Source organism: Somniosus microcephalus, chromosome 12, assembly GCF_052327205.1.
Source record: "Somniosus microcephalus isolate GS21.2 chromosome 12, FLI_Smic_1.0, whole genome shotgun sequence".
Taxonomy (NCBI): domain Eukaryota; kingdom Metazoa; phylum Chordata; class Chondrichthyes; order Squaliformes; family Somniosidae; genus Somniosus; species Somniosus microcephalus.
In genome coordinates, this window is record NC_140998.1 from 217,570,886 (window position 1) to 217,590,377 (window position 19,492).

At 59.5% G+C, this 19,492-nt stretch overlaps 1 protein-coding gene across 1 annotated transcript in view; it reads right to left on the reverse strand.

Moving 5' to 3' along the window:
- Positions 1 to 19,492, reverse strand: part of LOC147110118 (von Willebrand factor A domain-containing protein 7-like) — a 203,052-nt gene that overhangs the window by 170,749 nt on the left and 12,811 nt on the right. Inside the window, exon 4 of the mRNA XM_086004053.1 lies at positions 18,470 to 18,598. Coding sequence (XP_085860179.1) covers positions 18,470 to 18,598 — 129 coding nt within the window. The remainder of the gene's footprint in view (positions 1 to 18,469; positions 18,599 to 19,492) is intronic.

Sequence of the window (19,492 nt, forward strand, 5' to 3'; positions counted from 1 at the left end):
CTGGGAGAGAGAGAGAGACTGGGGAGAGAGAGAGAGACTGGGGAGAGAGAGAGACGGGGAGGAGAGACAGAGAGACTGGGGAGAGAGAGAGAGACTGGGGAGAGAGAGAGAGACTGGGGAGAGAGAGAGAGAGAGACTGGGGGGGGGGAGAGAGAGAGTGTGGGGAGAGAGAGAGAGACCGAGACAGAGAGAGACAGAGAGACAGAGTCAGTGATAGTGACAGAGAGAGAGAGCAGTATATTAAGAATACACTCATCTCCATTGAGGAATCCATTGATTCCCATTGTTTCTGGACAACTGGAATACATTACACAAAAAACAACACGACGAATTGGCCATTCAAAACGGAGACACATGGGAAAACCATTTTGAAAAATTATACCAGAAAAACACACTAAGCCCAGAGCAATACCAAATATGCGAAAACTGGCAAAGCTAGAATTTGCCATAAAAGATAACCAAAACCCGATAGACCCCATAATATCTGAAAAAGAGCTAATTGAAAAACTCAAGGACCTGCGACCAGGAAAAGGTTGCGGTGCAGACGGCATCCTTAGCGAGATGATTAAACACACGGACGATAAAATGAAATTGGCTATACTGAAACTCTTCAACTTGGTTCTGAGTGTCGGTTACTTCCCTGATATCTGGAACAAAGGTCTCATAACGCCCATATACAAAAGTGGGGATAAAGGTGACCCAAATAACTATCGAGGCATCTGTGTAAACAGTAACCTGGGGAAGGTTTTCTGTAGTATCATAAACAAAAGACTTATAAACTTCCTTGAGGAGCACAATGTCTTGAGTAAAAGCCAAATTGGATTCCTACCAAACTATAGAACATCAGATCATATCTTCACCCTACAGACCCTAATTGACAAACATGTTCATCAAAACAAAAGCAAAATCTACGCATGCTTTATAGATTTCCAGAAGGCTTTCGACTCCATCTGGCACGACGGTCTATTCTTGAAACTTATTGAAAGTGGTGTAGGGGGAAAAACATATGATGTAATTAAATCAATGTGTACAAACAATAAATGTGCAGTTAAAATTGGAGACAAACAAACAAAATACTTCCCACAGGGGCGTGGTGTGATGCAGGGCTCGCCCATCTCACCGACACTCTTTAATATTTACATAAATGAATTGGCAAAACTACTTGAACAATCTACAGCACCCGGCCTCACCCTATATGAATCCAAGGTTAAATTCCTCCTCTATGCAGATGACCTGGTTCTGCTGTCACCAACTAAGGAGGGTCTACAGCAGAACCTGGATCTGCTGGAGTCATTCTGTCAGACCTGGGCCCTGACAATAAGCCCCCAAAAAACCAAAGTCCTTGTGTTCCAGCAAAGATCCAGACATCAGGGACCCAGAATAAATTTCACACTAGGAACAACTAAGGTCGAACAAACCACTAACTACACATACTTGGGCATAAAAATCAGCTCTACGGGAAATTTTCATCTGGCTGTGAATGAACTGAAAGAGAAAGCTAGAAGGGCTTTCTATGTCATTAAAAGATCAATCCAAATAGAAATCCCAATTAGCATTTGGCTCAAAATTTTTAAATCAGTAATTGAACCAATTGCACTCTATGGCAGTGAGGTGTGGGGACCGCTAACACAACAAGAATTTGCAAAATGGGACAAACACCCAATTGAGATCCTACATGCAGAATTCTGTAAAAGTACCCTCCGGACTCAAAGGAAAACCATAAACAATGCATGCAAGGCAGAACTAGGCCAATATCCACTAATAATTACTATCCAAAAAAGAGCCACCAAATTTTGGAAACACCTAAAAATGAGCAACCCCCACTGCTATCATTACGAAGCCTTGAAATGCCAAGAGAGGACCATAAAGAAGAATACCCTCAGTCAACTAGTCCTGGGACTCAGTGAAGCAACCACTAACACTACTATCAATAACCAGCCCCAGGACAGTGACATCGTAGCACAGAGAATTCGACCCAACACAATTGTCACTAAGCAAAAGGAAAAATACCTGTCATATTGGGCAGAAACAACAAAAACCCAAAACAAACTCAATTGCTACTTGGCCCTAAACAGACAATACAACATGGCTGAATACCTGACCATGGTAAAGGATAGCAAACTGAGAAAAACCTTGACAAGGTACAGACTTAGTGAACATAGCCTGGCGATCGAAAAAGGCAGGCACAGACAGACCCGGCTGCCAAGAGAGGACAGGATATGCTCTCACTGCAGTCAGGGAGTGGTGGAGACAGAGATGCACTTCCTCACAGCTTGTAGAAAATATCAGGGCATCAGGGAGAATTTCTACCAAAAATTCTCACAAATATGCCCTGAATTCAGAAATTTGAATGACGACCAAAAACTCCCATACCGACTAGGGGAACAGAGAAACTGTGTAACCTTAGCGGCACACTATGTTACAGCTTGCCATAAACAGAGGGACAACCAGTAAACCTAAGAAAAGAGTATATACAAATTATACGAATGTATATTTATACACTCAGGGTTATATCTGTTTATACACTGTATGAATAGATCTGCGTTTATGTGTTCAACCATAAATGTTTTTCGATGCTTTGGCAACATAAGATGTACCATATCATGCCAATAAAGCGATTTGAATTGAATTGAATTGCATTGAATTGAATGGAGAGAAAGAGAGACAGAGAGAGAGAGAGTGAGACAGAGAGAGAGAGAGACAGAGAGATAGAGAGAGAGAGACAGAGAGAGAGACAGAGAGAGAGAGAGAGACAGGGGGAGAGAGAGATAGAGAGAGAGAGACAGAGAGAGAGAGAGACAGAGACAGAGAGAGAGAGACAGAAAGAGAGACAGAGAAAGAGAGACAGAGAGAGAGAGACAGAGAGAGAGACAGAGAGAGAGAGAGAGAGAGAGAGAGAGAGACAGAGAGAGAGACGGAGAGACAGAGAGAGACAGAGAGAGAGACAGAGAGAGAGAGAGACAGAGAGAGGGAGCGAGAGAGTGAGACAGAGAGAGAGAGAGAGACATAGGGAACGCCATACTGTCGGAGGGGCAGTAATGAGGGAGCGCCACACTGTCGGAGGGGCAGTACTGAGGGAGCGCCGCACTGTCGGAGGGGACAGTACTGAGGGAACGCCGCACTATCGGAGGGGCAATACTGAGGGAGCGCCACACTGTCGGAGGGTCAGTACTGAGGGAGTGCCGCATTGTCGGGTGGGCAGTACTGAGGAAGCGCCGCATTGTCGGAGGGGCAGTAGTAAGGGTGTGCTGCACTGTCGGAGGGGCTTACTGAGGGAGCGCCGCACTGTCGAAGGGGCAGTACTGAGGGACCGGTACACTGTTGGAGGTTCAGTACTGAGGGTACGCTGCACTGTCGGAGGGCTGTACTGAGGGAGCACCGCAATGTGAGAGGGGCAGTACTGAAGGAGAGTTGAACTGTAGGAGGGACAGTACCGAGGGCGCGCAGCACTGTCGGAGCGTCAGTACTGAGGGAGCGCCGCACTGTCGGAGGGGCAGTACTGAGGGAGTGCCGCACTATCGGAGGGGCAGTACTGAGGGAGTGCCGCACTGTCGGAGGGAGAGAACTGAGGGAGTGCCACACTGTCGGAGGGGCAGTACTGAGGGAGTGCTGCACTGTTGGAGGGGCAGTACTGAGGGAGCGCTGCACTTTCAGAGGGGCAGTACAGAGGGAGCGCCGCACTGTCGGTAGGGCAGTACTGAGGGAGTGCCGCACTGTCGGAGTGGCAGTACTGAGGGTGTGGTGCACGGTCGTGCGGCTTACTGAGGGAGAGGCGCGCTGTCGGAGGGGCAGTACTGAGGGAGCTCCGCAATGTCGGAGAGGTTGTACTGAGGGAGCACTGCACTGATGGAAGGGCTGCACTAAGCGAGCACCGCACAGTCGGAGAGGCAGTACTGAGGGGGTGCCGCACTGTCGGAGGGGCAGTGGGCAGTGCTGAGGGAGTGCTGCACTGTCGGAGGGGCACTACTGAGGGAGCGTCGCACTGTCGGAATGGCAGTACTGAGGGTGTGCTACACTGTCGGAGTGGCTTACTGAGGGAGCGCCGCACTTTCGGAGGGGCAGTACTGAGGGAGTGCCGCACTGTCGGAGGGGCAGTGCTGAGGGAGTGCTGCACTATCGGAGGGGCACTACTGAGGGAGCGCCGCACTGTCGAAGGGGCAGTACTGAGGGAGCGCCGCACTGTCGGCGGGCAGTACTGAGGGAGTGCCGCATTGCCGGAGGGGCAGTACTGAGGGAGCGCCGCACTGTCAGAGAGGCAGTACTGAGGGAGTGCCGCATTGTCGAAGGGGCAGTACTGAGGGAGCGCCGCATTGTCGGGGGACAGTACTGAGGGAGTGCTGCAATGGCGGCGGGGCAGTACTGAGGGAGCACCGCACTGTCAGAGGGGCAGTACTGAGGGAGCGCCGCACTGTTGGAGTGGCAGTAATGAGTTACTGCTGTGCTGCCGGAGGGGCAGTACTGAAGGAGCGCCGTACTTCGGAGGGGTGGAACTGAGGGAGTACCGCACTGTCGGCGGACGAGAACTGAGGGAGTGCCACACTGTCGGAGGGGCAGTACTGAGGGAGTGCTGCACTGTCGGGGGAGCAGTACTGAGGGAGCGCCGCACTGTCAGAGGGGCAGTACAGAGGGAGCGCCACACTGTCGGTGGGGCAGTACTGAGGGAGTGCTGCTCTGTCGGAGGGGCAGTACTGAGGGTGTGGTGCACTATCGAGGGGCTTACTGAGGGAGCGCCGTGCTGTCGGAGGGGCAGAACTGAGGGAGCGCCGCAATGTCGGTGACGCAGTACTGAGGGAGAGGCGTGCTGTCGGAGGGGCAGTACTGAGGGAGCGCCGCACTGTCAGAGAGGCTGTACTGAGGGAGCACTGCACTGATGGAGGGGCAGCACTGAGGGAGCGCCGCACTGTCGGAGAGGCAGTACTGAGGGAGCGCTGCACTGTCGGAGGGGCAGTACTGAGGGAGTGCCGCACTGTCGGAGGGGCAGTAGTGAGGGAGCACCACACTGTCGGATGTGCAGTACTGAGGCAGCCCTGCACTGTCGGAGGGGCAGTACTGAGGGAGTACCGCACTGTCAGAGGGGCGGTACTGAGGTAGCGCCGCACTGTCGGAGGGGCAGGTCTGAGGGAGGGTCGCACTGTCGGAGGGGCAGTGCTGAGGGAACGCCGCACTGTCGGTGGGGCAGTACTGAGGGAGCGACGCGCTGTCGGAGGGGCAGTAGTGAGGGAGCGCAGCATTGTCGGAGGGGCAGTACTGTGGGAGCGCCGCACTGTCGGAGGGGCAGTACTGAGGGAGCGCCGCACTGTCGGAGGGGCAGTGCTGAGGGAGTGCTGCACTGTCGGAGGGGCACTACTGAGGGAGTGCTGCACTGTCGGAGGGGCAGTTCTGAGGGAGCACCGCACTGTCGGAGGGGCAGTACTGAGGGAGCGCCGCACTGTCGGAGGGGCAGTGCTGAGGGACTGCTGCACTATCGGAGGGGCACTACTGAGGGAGCGCCACACTGTCGAAGGGGCAGTACTGAGGGAGCGCCGCACTGTCGGCGGGCAGTACTGAGGGAGTGCCGCATTGTCGGAGGGGCAGTACTGAGGGAGCGCCGCATTGTCGGAGGGGCAGTAGTGAGGGTGTGCCGCACTTTTGGAAGAGCAGTACAGAGTGAGCGCCGCACTGTCGGAGGGGCAGTATTGAGGGAGCGCAGCACTGACGGAGGGGCAGTACGGAGGGAACGCCGCAATGTCGGAAAGGCTGTACTGAGTGAGCACCACACTGATGGAGGGGTAGTACTGAGGGAGTGCCGCATTGTCGAAGGGGCAGTGCTGAGGGAGCGCCACATTGTCGGGGGGCAGTACTGAGGGAGTGCTGCAATGGCGGCGGGGCAGTACTGAGGGAGTACCGCACTGTCGGCGGGAGAGAACTGAGGGAGTGCCACACTGTCGGAGGGGCAGTACTGAGGGAGTGCTGCACTGTCGGAGGGGCAGTACTGAGGGAGCGCCGCACTGTCAGGGGGCAGTACAGAGGGAGCGCCACACTGTCGGTGGGGCAGTACTGAGGGAGTGCTGCTCTGTCGGAGGGGCAGTACTGAGGGTGTGGTGCACTACCGAGGGGCTTACTGAGGGAGCGCCGTGCTGTTGGAGGGGCAGAACTGAGGGAGCGCCGCACTGTCGGTGACGCAGTACTGAGGGAGAGGCGTGCTGTCGGAGGGCAGAACTGAGGGAGCGCAGCACTGTCGGAGGGGCAGGCCTGAGGGAGCGCTGCACTGTCGGAGGGGCAGAACTGAGGGAGTGCCGCACTGTCGGAGGGGCAGTAGTGAGGGAGCACCACACTGTCGGATGTGCAGTACTGAGGCAGCCCTGCACTGTCGGAGGGGCAGTACTGAGGGAGTACCGCACTGTCAGAGGGGCGGTACTGAGGGAGCGCCGCACTGTCGGAGGGGCAGTACTGAGGGAGCGCCGCAATGTCGGAGAGGCTGTACTGAGTGAGCACCACACTGATGGAGGGGTAGTACTGAGAGAGCGCCGCACTGTCAAAGAGGCAGTACTGAGGGCGCACTGCACTGTCGGAGGGGCAGTACTGAGGGAGCGCCGCACTGTCGGAGGGTAAGTACTGAGGGAGTGCCGCACTGTCGGAGGGGCAGGTCTGAGGGAGCGCTGCACTGTCGGAGGGGCAGTACTGAGGGTGTGGTGCACTGTCGAGGGGCAGTACTGCGGAAGCGCCGCACTGTCAGTGGGGCAGTACTGAGGGAGCGACGCGCTGTCGGAGGGGCAGTAGTGAGGGAGCGCCGCACTGTCGGAGAGGCTGTACTGAGGGAGCACTGCACTGATGGAGGGGCAGCACGGAGGGAGCGCTGCACTGTCGGAGGGGCAGTACTGAGGGAGCGCTGCACTGTCGGAGGGGGAGTACTGAGGGAGTGCCGCTCTGTCGGAGGGGCAGTACTGAGGGTGTGGTGCACTGTCGAGGGGCTTACTGAGGGAGCGCCTCGCTGTTGGTGGTGCAGTACTGAGGGAGTGCCGCACTGTCGGAGGTGGAGACTGAGGGAGTGCCGCACTGTCGGAGGGGCAGTACTGAGGGAGCGCCGAACTGTCGGAGGGGCAGGCCTGAGGGAGCGCCGCACTGTCGGCGGGCTGTACTGAGGGAGTGCCGCATTGTCGGAGGGGCAGTGCTGAGGGACTGCTGCACTATCGGAGGGGCACTACTGAGGGAGCGCCGCACTGTCGAAGGGGCAGTACTGAGGGAGCGCCGCACTGTCGGCGGGCAGTACTGAGGGAGTGCCGCATTGTCGGAGGGGCAGTACTGAGGGAGCGCCGCATTGACAGAGGGGCAGTAGTGAGGGTGTGCCGCACTTTTGGAAGAGCAGTACAGAGTGAGCGCCGCACTGTCGGAGGGGCAGTGCTGAGGGACTGCTGCACTATCGGAGGGGCACTACTGAGGGAGCGCCACACTGTCGAAGGGGCAGTACTGAGGGAGCGCCGCACTGTCGGCGGGCAGTACTGAGGGAGTGCCGCATTGTCGGAGGGGCAGTACTGAGGGAGCGCCGCATTGTCGGAGGGGCAGTAGTGAGGGTGTGCCGCACTTTTGGAAGAGCAGTACAGAGTGAGCGCCGCACTGTCGGAGGGGCAGTATTGAGGGAGCGCAGCACTGACGGAGGGGCAGTACGGAGGGAACGCCGCAATGTCGGAAAGGCTGTACTGAGTGAGCACCACACTGATGGAGGGGTAGTACTGAGGGAGTGCCGCATTGTCGAAGGGGCAGTGCTGAGGGAGCGCCACATTGTCGGGGGGCAGTACTGAGGGAGTGCTGCAATGGCGGCGGGGCAGTACTGAGGGAGTACCGCACTGTCGGCGGGAGAGAACTGAGGGAGTGCCACACTGTCGGAGGGGCAGTACTGAGGGAGTGCTGCACTGTCGGAGGGGCAGTACTGAGGGAGCGCCGCACTGTCAGGGGGCAGTACAGAGGGAGCGCCACACTGTCGGTGGGGCAGTACTGAGGGAGTGCTGCTCTGTCGGAGGGGCAGTACTGAGGGTGTGGTGCACTACCGAGGGGCTTACTGAGGGAGCGCCGTGCTGTTGGAGGGGCAGAACTGAGGGAGCGCCGCACTGTCGGTGACGCAGTACTGAGGGAGAGGCGTGCTGTCGGAGGGCAGAACTGAGGGAGCGCAGCACTGTCGGAGGGGCAGGCCTGAGGGAGCGCTGCACTGTCGGAGGGGCAGAACTGAGGGAGTGCCGCACTGTCGGAGGGGCAGTAGTGAGGGAGCACCACACTGTCGGATGTGCAGTACTGAGGCAGCCCTGCACTGTCGGAGGGGCAGTACTGAGGGAGTACCGCACTGTCAGAGGGGCGGTACTGAGGGAGCGCCGCACTGTCGGAGGGGCAGTACTGAGGGAGCGCCGCAATGTCGGAGAGGCTGTACTGAGTGAGCACCACACTGATGGAGGGGTAGTACTGAGAGAGCGCCGCACTGTCAAAGAGGCAGTACTGAGGGCGCACTGCACTGTCGGAGGGGCAGTACTGAGGGAGCGCCGCACTGTCGGAGGGTAAGTACTGAGGGTGTGCCGCACTGTCGGAGGGGCAGGTCTGAGGGAGCGCTGCACTGTCGGAGGGGCAGTACTGAGGGTGTGGTGCACTGTCGAGGGGCAGTACTGCGGAAGCGCCGCACTGTCAGTGGGGCAGTACTGAGGGAGCGACGCGCTGTCGGAGGGGCAGTAGTGAGGGAGCGCCGCACTGTCGGAGAGGCTGTACTGAGGGAGCACTGCACTGATGGAGGGGCAGCACGGAGGGAGCGCTGCACTGTCGGAGGGGCAGTACTGAGGGTGCGCCACACTGTCGGTTGGGCATCACTGAGGGAGGGCCGCACTGTCGGAGGGGCAGTACTGAGGGTGTTGTGCACTATTGAGGGGCTTACTGAGGGAGCGCCGCGCTGTCGGAGGGGCAGTACTGAGGGAGCGCCGCACTGTCGGAGGGGCAGTACTGAGGGAGCGCCGCACTGTCGGAGGGGCAGTGCTGAGGGAGTGCTGCACTGTCGGAGGGGCACTACTGAGGAAGCGCCGCACTGTCGGAATGGCAGTACTGAGGGAGCGCCGCACTGTCGGAGGGGCACTACTGAGGGAGCGCCGCACTGTCGGAATGGCAGTGCTGAGGGAGTGCTGCACTGTCGGAGGGGCACTACTGAGGGAGCGCTGCACTGTCGGAGGGGGAGTACTGAGGGAGTGCCGCTCTGTCGGAGGGGCAGTACTGAGGGTGTGGTGCACTGTCGAGGGGCTTACTGAGGGAGCGCCTCGCTGTTGGTGGTGCAGTACTGAGGGAGTGCCGCACTGTCGGAGGTGGAGACTGAGGGAGTGCCGCACTGTCGGAGGGGCAGTACTGAGGGAGCGCCGAACTGTCGGAGGGGCAGGCCTGAGGGAGCGCCGCACTGTCGGCGGGCTGTACTGAGGGAGTGCCGCATTGTCGGAGGGGCAGTGCTGAGGGACTGCTGCACTATCGGAGGGGCACTACTGAGGGAGCGCCGCACTGTCGAAGGGGCAGTACTGAGGGAGCGCCGCACTGTCGGCGGGCAGTACTGAGGGAGTGCCGCATTGTCGGAGGGGCAGTACTGAGGGAGCGCCGCATTGACAGAGGGGCAGTAGTGAGGGTGTGCCGCACTTTTGGAAGAGCAGTACAGAGTGAGCGCCGCACTGTCGGAGGGGCAGTATTGAGGGAGCGCAGCACTGACGGAGGGGCAGTACGGAGGGAACGCCGCAATGTCGGAAAGGCTGTACTGAGTGAGCACCACACTGCTGGAGGGGTAGTACTGAGGGAGTGCCGCATTGTCGAAGGGGCAGTGCTGAGGGAGCGCCGCATTGTCGGGGGGCAGTACTGAGGGAGTGCTGCAATGGCGGCGGGGCAGTACTGAGGGAGCACCGCACTGTCAGAGGGGCAGTACTGAGGGAGCGCCGCACTGTCGGTGGGGCAGTACTGAGTTACTGCTGTGCTGCCGGAGGGGCAGTACTGAAGGAGCGCCGTACTTCGGAGGGGTGGAACTGAGGGAGTACCGCACTGTCGGCGGGAGAGAACTGAGGGAGTGCCACACTGTCGGAGGGGCAGTACTGAGGGAGTGCTGCACTGTCGGAGGGGCTGTGCTGAGGGAGCGCCGCACTGTCAGGGGGCAGTACAGAGGGAGCGCCACACTGTCGGTGGGGCAGTACTGAGGGAGTGCTGCTCTGTCGGAGGGGCAGTACTGAGGGTGTGGTGCACTACCGAGGGGCTTACTGAGGGAGTGCCGTGCTGTCGGAGGGGCAGAACTGAGGGAGCGCAGCACTGTCGGAGAGGCTGTACTGAGGGAGCACTGCACTGATGGAGGGGCAGCACTGAGGGAGCGCCGCACTGTCGGAGAGGCAGTACTGAGGGAGTGCCGCACTGTCGGAGGGGCAGACTGAGGGAGTGCCGCACTGTCGGAGGGGCAGGCCTGAGGGAGCGCTGCACTGTCGGAGGGGCAGAACTGAGGGAGTGCCGCACTGTCGGAGGGGCAGAAGTGAGGGAGCACCACACTGTCGGATGTGCAGTACTGAGGCAGCCCTGCACTGTCGGAGGGGCAGTACTGAGGGAGTACCGCACTGTCAGAGGGGCGGTACTGAGGGAGCGCCGCACTGTCGGAGGGGCAGTACTGAGGGAGCGCCGCAATGTCGGAGAGGCTGTACTGAGTGAGCACCACACTGATGGAGGGGTAGTACTGAGAGAGCGCCGCACTGTCAAAGAGGCAGTACTGAGGGCGCACTGCACTGTCGGAGGGGCAGTACTGAGGGAGCGCCGCACTGTCGGAGGGTAAGTACTGAGGGAGTGCCGCACTGTTGGAGGGGCAGGTCTGAGGGAGCGCTGCACTGTCGGAGGGGCAGTACTGAGGGTGTGGTGCACTGTCGAGGGGCAGTACTGCGGAAGCGCCGCACTGTCAGTGGGGCAGTACTGAGGGAGTGACGCGCTGTCGGAGGGGCAGTAGATAGGGAGCGCCGCACTGTCGGAGAGGCTGTACTGAGGGAGCACTGCACTGATGGAGGGGCAGCACGGAGGGAGCGCTGCACTGTCGGAGGGGCAGTACTGAGGGTGCGCCACACTGTCGGTTGGGCATCACTGAGGGAGGTCCGCACTGTCGGAGGGGCAGTACTGAGGGAGCGCCGCACTGTCGGAGGGGCAGTACTGAGGGAGCGCCGCACTGTCGGAGGGGCAGTGCTGAGGGAGTGCTGCACTGTCGGAGGGGCACTACTGAGGGAGCGCCGCACTGTCGGAATGGCAGTACTGAGGGAGCGCCGCACTGTCGGAGGGGCACCACTGAGGGAGCGCCGCACTGTCGGAATGGCAGTGCTGAGGGAGTGCTGCACTGTCGGAGGGGCACTACTGAGGGAGCGCTGCACTGTCGGAGTGGCTTACTGAGGGAGCGCCGCACTGTCGGCGGGGCAGTACTGAGGGAGCGCCGCACTGTCGGAGGGGCAGTACTGAGGGAGTGCCGCACTGTCGGAGGGGCAGTGCTGAGGGTGTGGTGCACTGTCGAGGGGCTTACTGAGGGAGCGCCTCGCTGTTGGTGGTGCAGTACTGAGGGAGTGCCGCACTGTCGGAGGTGGAGACTGAGGGAGTGCCGCACTGTCGGAGGGGCAGTACTGAGGGAGCGCCGCACTGTCGGAGGGGCAGGCCTGAGGGAGCGCTGCACTGTCGGAGGAGCAGTACTGAGGGAGCGCCGCACTGTCGGAGGGGCAGTACTGAGGGAGCGCCGCACTGTCAGAGGGGCAGTACTGAGTGAGCGCCGCACTGTCGGAGGGGCAGTACTGAGGGAGCGCCGCACTGTCGGAGAGGCATGTCTGAGGGAGTGCGGCATTGTCGGAAGGGCAGTACTGAGGGAGGGCCACACTGTCAGAGGGGCAGTACGGAGGGAGCACCGCACTGTCCGTGGGGCTTACTGAGGGAGCACCGCACTGTCGGAGGGGCAGTACTGAGGGAGCACTGCAATGTCGGAGGGGCAGTACTGAGGGAGTGCCGCACTGTCGGAGGGTCAGTACTGAGGGAGCGCCGCGCTGTCGAAGTGTCAGTACTGAGGGAGCACGGCAATGTCGGAGGGGCAGTTCTGAGGGAATGCCGCAGTATCGGAGGTGTAGTAGTAAGGGAGCGCCGCACTATCGGAGGGGCAGTACGAAGGGAGCGCCGCACATTCGGTGGCGCAGTACTGAAGGAGCGCCGCACTGGCGGAGGGGCAGTACTGAGGGACCGCCGCACTGTCGGAGGGGCAGTACTGAGGGACCGCCGCACTGTCGGAGGGGCAGTACTGAGGGAGCGCCGCACTGTCAGAGGGGCAGTACTGAGGGAGCGCCGCACTGTTGGAGTGGTTGTACTGAGGGAGTGCCGCACTGTCTGCGGGGCAGTACTGAGGGAGCGCCGCACTCTCGGAGGGGCAGTACTGAGGGAGCGCCGCACTGTCGGAGGGAGAGTACTGATGGAGTGCCGCACTGTCGGTGGGGCAGTACTGAGGCAGCGGCGCGCTGTCGGAGGGGCAGCACTGAGCGAGCGCCGCACTGTCGGAGAGGCAGTACTGAGAGAGTGCCGCACTGTCGGAGGGGCAGACTGAGGGAGTGCTGCACTGTCGGAGGGGCAGTACTGAGGGAGCGCCGCACTGTCGGAGGGGCAGTACTGAGGGAGCGCCGCACTGTCGGAGGGGCAGTACTGAGGGAGGGCCGCACTGTCGGAGGGGCAGCACTGAGGGAGTGCCGCACTGTCGGAGGGTCAGTAATGAGGGAGCGCCGCATAATCAGAGGGTCAGTAATGAGGGAGCGCCGCACTGTCGGTGGCGCAGTACTGAGGGAGCGCCGCACTGTCGGAGGGGCAGTACTGAGGGAGCGCCGCACTGTTGGAATGGCAGTACTGATGGTGTGCTGCACTGTCGGAGGGTCAGTACTGAGGGGGCGCCGCACTTTCAGTGGCGCAGTACTGAAGGAGCGCCGCACTGGCGGAGGGGCAGTACTGAGGGAGCGCCGCATCTGTCGGAGTGTTAGTACTGAGGGAGCGCCGCACTGTCAGAGTGGCAGTACAGAGGGAGCGCCGCAATGCCGGAGTGGTTATATTGAGGGAGTGCCGCACTGTCTGAGGGGTAGTACTGAGGGAGCGCTGCACTCTCGGAGGGGCATTACTGAGGGAGCGCCGCACTGTCGGAGGGACAGTACTGAGGGAGCGCCGCACTCTCGGAGGGGCATTACTGAGGGAGCGCCGCACTGTCGGAGGGAGAGTACTGATGGAGCGCCGCACTGTCTGAGGGGCAGTACAGAGGGAGCGCCGCACTCTCGGAGGGGCATTACTGAGGGAGCGCCGCACTGTCGGAGGGTGAGTACTGATGGAGCGCCGCACTGTCGGTGGGTCAGTACTAAGGCAGCGGCGCGCTGTCGGAGGGGCAGCACTGAGCAAGCGCCGCATTGTCGGAGAGGCAGTACTGAGGGAGTGCCGCACTGTCGGAGGGGCAGACTGAGGGAGTGCCGCATGGTCGGAGGGGCAGGCCTGAGGGAGCGCTGCACTGTTGGAGGGGCAGTACTGAGGGAGCACCGCACTGTCAGAGGGGCAGTACTGAGGGAGCGCCGCACTGTCGGAGGGGCAGTACTGAGGGAGCGCCGCACTGTCGGAGGGGCAGTACTGAGGGAGCGCCGCACTGTCAGAGGGGCAGTACTGAGGGAGCGCCGCACTGTCGGAGGGGCAGTACTGAGGGAGCGCCGCACTGTCGGAGGGGCAGTACTGAGGGAGCGCCGCACTGTCGGAGGGGCAGTACTGAGGGAGCGCCGCACTGTCGGAGGGGCAGTACTGAGGGAGCGCCGCACTGTCGGAGGGGCAGTACTGAGGGAGCGCCGCACTGTCGGAGGGGCAGTACTGAGGGAGCGCCGCACGGTCGGAGGGGCAGTACTGAGGGAGTGCCGCACTGTCAGAGGGGCAGTACTGAGGGTGCACCGCACTGTCCGTGGGGCTTACTGAGGAAGCGCCGCACTTTCGGAGGGGCAGTGCTGAGGGAGTGCCGCACTGTCGGAGGGGCAGTACTGAGGGAGCGCCGCACTGTCGGAGGGGCAGTACTGAGGGAGCGCTGCACTGTCGGAGGGTCAGTACTGAGGGAGCGCTGCGCTGTCGGAGGGGCAGTACTGAGGGAGCACTGCAATGTCGGAGGGGCAGTACTGAGGGAGTGCCGCACTATCGGAGGGGCAGTACTGATGGAGCGCCGCATTATCGGAGGGGTAGTAGTGAGGGAGCGCCGCACTGTCGGATGGAGAGTACTGATGGAGTGCCACACTGTCGGAGGGGCAGTACTGAGGGAGTGCTGCACTGTCGGAGGGGCAGTACTGAGCGAGCACCGCACTGTCGGAGGGTCAGTACTAAGGGAGCGCCGCAGTGTCTGAGGGGCAGTACTAAGGGAGTGCCGCACTGTCGGAGGGGCAGTAGTGAGGGAGCACCGCACTGTCGGAGGGGCAGAACTGAGGGAGTGCCGCACTGTCAGATAGGCAGTACTGAGGGAGCGCCGCGCTGTCGGAGGGGCAGTACTGAGGGAGCGCTTTACTCTCAGAGGGACAGTACGGAGGGAGCGCCGCAATGTTGGAGAGGCTGTACTGAGTGAGCACCACACTGATGGAGGGGCAGTACTGAGGGAGCGCCGCACTGTCGGATGGTAAGTAATGAGGGAGTGCCGCATTGTCGGAAGGGCAGTACTGAGGGAGGGCCGCACTGTTGGAGTGGCAGTACTGTGGGAGCGCCGCACGGTCAGTGGGGCTTACTGAGGGAGCGCCGCACTGTCGGAGGGGCAGTACTGAGGGAGTGCCGCACTGTCGGAGGGTCAGTACTGAGGGAGCGCCACACTGTCGGAGGGGCAGTATGGGGGAGCGACGCACTGTCGGAGGGGCAGTACTGACGGAGTGCCGCACTGTCGGAGGTGCAGTAATGAGGGAGCACCGCACTGTCGGAGGGGCAGTACTGAGGGAGCACCGCACTGTCGGAGGGGCAGTACTGAGGGAACGCCGCACTATCGGAGGGGCAGTCCTGATGGAGCGCCGCATTATCGGAGGGGTAGTAGTGAGGGAGCGCCGCACTGTCGGATGGAGAGTACTGATGGAGTGCCACACTGTCGGAGGGGCAGTACTGAGGGAGTGCTGCACTGTCGGAGGGGCAGTACTGAGCGAGCGCCGCACTGTCGGAGGGTCAGTACTAAGGGAGCGCCGCAGTGTCTGAGGGGCAGTACTAAGGGAGCGCCGCACTGTCGGAGGGGCAGTAGTGAGGGAGCACCGCACTGTCGGAGGGGCAGAACTGAGGGAGTGCCGCACTGTCAGATAGGCAGTACTGAGGGAGCGCCGCGCTGTCGGAGGGGCAGTACTGAGGGAGCGCTTTACTGTCAGAGGGACAGTACGGAGGGAGCGCCGCAATGTTGGAGAGGCTGTACTGAGTGAGCACCACACTGATGGAGGGGCAGTACTGAGGGAGCGCCGCACTGTCGGATGGTAAGTAATGAGGGAGTGCCGCATTGTCGGAAGGGCAGTACTGAGGGAGGGCCGCACTGTTGGAGTGGCAGTACTGTGGGAGCGCCGCACGGTCAGTGGGGCTTACTGAGGGAGCGCCGCACTGTCGGAGGGGCAGTACTGAGGGAGTGCCGCACTGTCGGAGGGTCAGTACTGAGGGAGCGCCGCACTGTCGGAGGGGCAGTATGGGGGAGCGACGCACTGTCGGAGGGGCAGTACTGATGGAGTGCCGCACTGTCGGAGGTGCAGTAATGAGGGAGCACCGCACTGTCGGAGGGGCAGTACTGAGGGAGCACCGCACTGTCGGAGGGGCAGTACTGAGGGAGCGCCGCACTGTCGGAGGGGCAGTACTGAGGGAACGCCGCACTGTCGGAGGGGCAGTACTGAGGGAGCACCGCACTGTCAGAGGGGCAGTACTGAGGGAGTGCCGCACTGTCGGAGGGGCAGTACTGAGGGAGCGCCGCACTGTCGGAGGGGCAGTACTGAGGGAGCGCTGCACTGTCGGAGGGTCAGTACTGAGGGAGCGCTGCGCTGTCGGAGGGGCAGTACTGAGGGAGCACTGCAATGTCGGAGGGGCAGTACTGAGGGAGTGCCGCACTATCGGAGGGGCAGTACTGATGGAGCGCCGCATTATCGGAGGGGTAGTAGTGAGGGAGCGCCGCACTGTCGGATGGAGAGTACTGATGAAGTGCCACACTGTCGGAGGGGCAGTACTGAGGGAGTGCTGCACTGTCGGAGGGGCAGTACTGAGCGAGCGCCGCACTGTCGGAGGGTCAGTACTAAGGGAGCGCCGCAGTGTCTGAGGGGCAGTACTAAGGTAGCGCCGCACTGTCGGAGGGGCAGTAGTGAGGGAGCACCGCACTGTCGGAGGGGCAGAACTGAGGGAGTGCCGCACTGTCAGATAGGCAGTACTGAGGGAGCGCCGCGCTGTCGGAGGGGCAGTACTGAGGGAGCGCTTTACTGTCAGAGGGACAGTACGGAGGGAGCGCCGCAATGTTGGAGAGGCTGTACTGAGTGAGCACCACACTGATGGAGGGGCAGTACTGAGGGAGCGCCGCACTGTCGGATGGTAAGTAATGAGGGAGTGCCGCATTGTCGGAAGGGCAGTACTGAGGGAGGGCCGCACTGTTGGAGTGGCAGTACTGTGGGAGCGCCGCACGGTCAGTGGGGCTTACTGAGGGAGCGCCGCACTGTCGGAGGGGCAGTACTGAGGGAGTGCCGCACTGTCGGAGGGTCAGTACTGAGGGAGCGCCGCACTGTCGGAGGGGCAGTATGGGGGAGCGACGCACTGTCGGAGGGGCAGTACTGACGGAGTGCCGCACTGTCGGAGGTGCAGTAATGAGGGAGCACCGCACTGTCGGAGGGGCAGTACTGAGGGAGCACCGCACTGTCGGAGGGGCAGTACTGAGGGAACGCCGCACTGTCGGAGGGGCAGTACTGAGGGAACGCCGCACTGTCGGAGGGGCAGCACTGAGGGAACGCTGCGATAAGAACATAAGGAATAGAAGCAGCAACACGGGAAATCGTTGTAGCAGTCGGCCATTCGGCCCCTCGAGCCTGCTCTGCCATTCAATGAGATCATGGCTCATCTTCGACCTCAACTCCACTTTCCCGCCCGATCTCCATATCCCTCGATTCCCCGAGAGTCCAAAAATCTATCGACCTCAGCCTTGAATATACTCAACGACTGAGCCTCCTCAACCCTCTGGGGCAGAGAATTCCAAAGATTCACCGCCCTCTGAGTGAAGAAATTCCTCCTCATCTCAGTCCTCAATGGCCGACCCCTTATCCTGAGACTGTGACCCCTGGTTCTAGACTCCCCAGCCAGGGGGAAACAGCCTCTCAGCATCTACCCTGTCAATCCCCCTAAGAATCTTATATGTTTCAATGAGATCATCTCTCATTCTGCTAAACTCCAGAGAGTATCGGCCCATTCTACTCAATCTCTCCTCATAGGACATCCCTCTCATCCCAGGAATCAATCTATGGAACTTTCATTGCACCGCCTCCAAGGCATCCTTCCTCAGATAAGGAGCCCAAAACTGTGCTCAGTGCTCCAGGTGTGGTCTCACCAAGGCCCTGCACAATTGTAGCAAGACTTCCTTACTCTTAGACTCCAACCTCCTTGTAATAAAGGTCAACATGCCATTTGCCTTCCTAATTGCTTGCTCTACCTACATGCCAACCTTCTGTGTTTCATGTACGAGCGCGCCCAGATCTCTCTGAACACCAACATTTAATAGTTTCCAACCACTTAAAAAATATTCTGATTTTCCGTTCTTCCTACCAAAGTGAATAACCTCACATTTCCCCACATTATACTCCATCTGCCACCTTACTGCCCACTCACTCAGTCTATCTATATCCCTTTGCAGATTCCATGTGTCCTCCTCACAGCTTACTGTCCCACCTAGCTTTGTATCGTCAGCAAACTTGGATACATTACACTCGGTCCCTTCATCTAGGTCATTAATGTAGATTGTGAATAGCTGAGGCCCAAGCACTGATCCTTGCGGCACCCCACTAGTTACAGCCTGCCAACCCGAAAATGACCCGTTTTTCCCTAATCTCTGTTTTCTGTCCGTTAACCAATCCTCTATCCATGCTAATATATTACCTCCAACCCCATGAGCCCTAATCTTGCGTACAACCTTTTATGTGGCACCTTATCGAATGCCTTTTGGAAATCCAAATATACTACATCTACTGGTTCCCCTTTATCTACCCTGTGAGTTACATCCTCAAGAAAACTCTAATAAATTTGTCAAACACGATTTCCCTTTCATAAAACCATGTCGACTCTGCCTAAACATCTTAGGGAGCACCTTCACCACACGGACTGCAGCGGTTCAAGAAGGCGGCTCACCACCACCTTCTCAAGGGGCGACGAGGGGCGGGAGATAAATGCCGGCCTCGCCAGCGACTCTCGCATCTGACCATCTGGATGTTTTCAGCCCCATTTCTCCAACAGTCGCCGCTCACACACGTACCTCTCGGTTTCCCAAAGGGAAGGAGGTTGAAATAACCGGTGGTGAGGACCTTCTTCGAGATGATATTGTCGAGGATGTTATTGCGGCAGACGTCAGTTGAACAGGGACTGCAGGTCTTCTCATCCTTGGCTGTAAGACGGACAAGGGTTACATTCCGTTAAAGACTCTGACCTCATTCAATGCACTGGTGACTGTGACAACCGGATGCCTATAGTCTGAATATCCTTTCAGTTGTCCAAAGCTCTGGTCAGACCCCATCTGGAGTCACTGTGTTCAGTTCTGGGTCCCGCTCCTCAGGAAGGATATCTCGGTCTGGGAGGGGCAGCAGCGCAGATTCACCAGAGTGCCAGTGCCCCAGGAATCAAAACCCATTTCTCCCACACCAATCTTTGAGCCACCCATTCGTCTCTCTGATCTTATTGACTCTATGCCAATTTGCATGTGGCTCAGGTAGTAATCCAGAGATTATTACCTTTGTGGTTCTGCTGTTTAATTTAGCCCCTAGCTGCTCATACTCCCTCAGCAGAACCTCTTTCTTTGTCCCACCTATGTCGTTGGTACCTACATGGGCCACGACAACTGGATCTTTCTCCTCCCAATCCAAGTTCCTCTCCAGCCCAGAGGAGATGTCCTTTACCCTGGCACCGGGCAGGCAACACAACCTTCGGGACTCTCGCTCTCGGCTGCAGAAAACAGTGTCAATCCCCCTAACTATACTGTCCCCTACCACTACCACATTTCTTTTTGCTCCCCCCCATTTGAATGGCTCCCTGTGCCACGGGGTTGTGGTCAGTTTGCTTATCCTCCCTGCAGTCCCTGCTCTCGCCCACACAGAGAGTAAGAACCTCGTACCTGTTGGACAAGAGCAAGGGCCGAGGCTCCTCCACCACTACCTCCTGGGTCCCCATACCTGCCTCGCTCGTAGTCACACCCTCCTGTCCCTGACCACGGAACAAATTTGAATTAATCTAAGGGGTGTGACTGCCTCCTGGAACACAGCATCCAGGTAACTCTCCCCCTCCC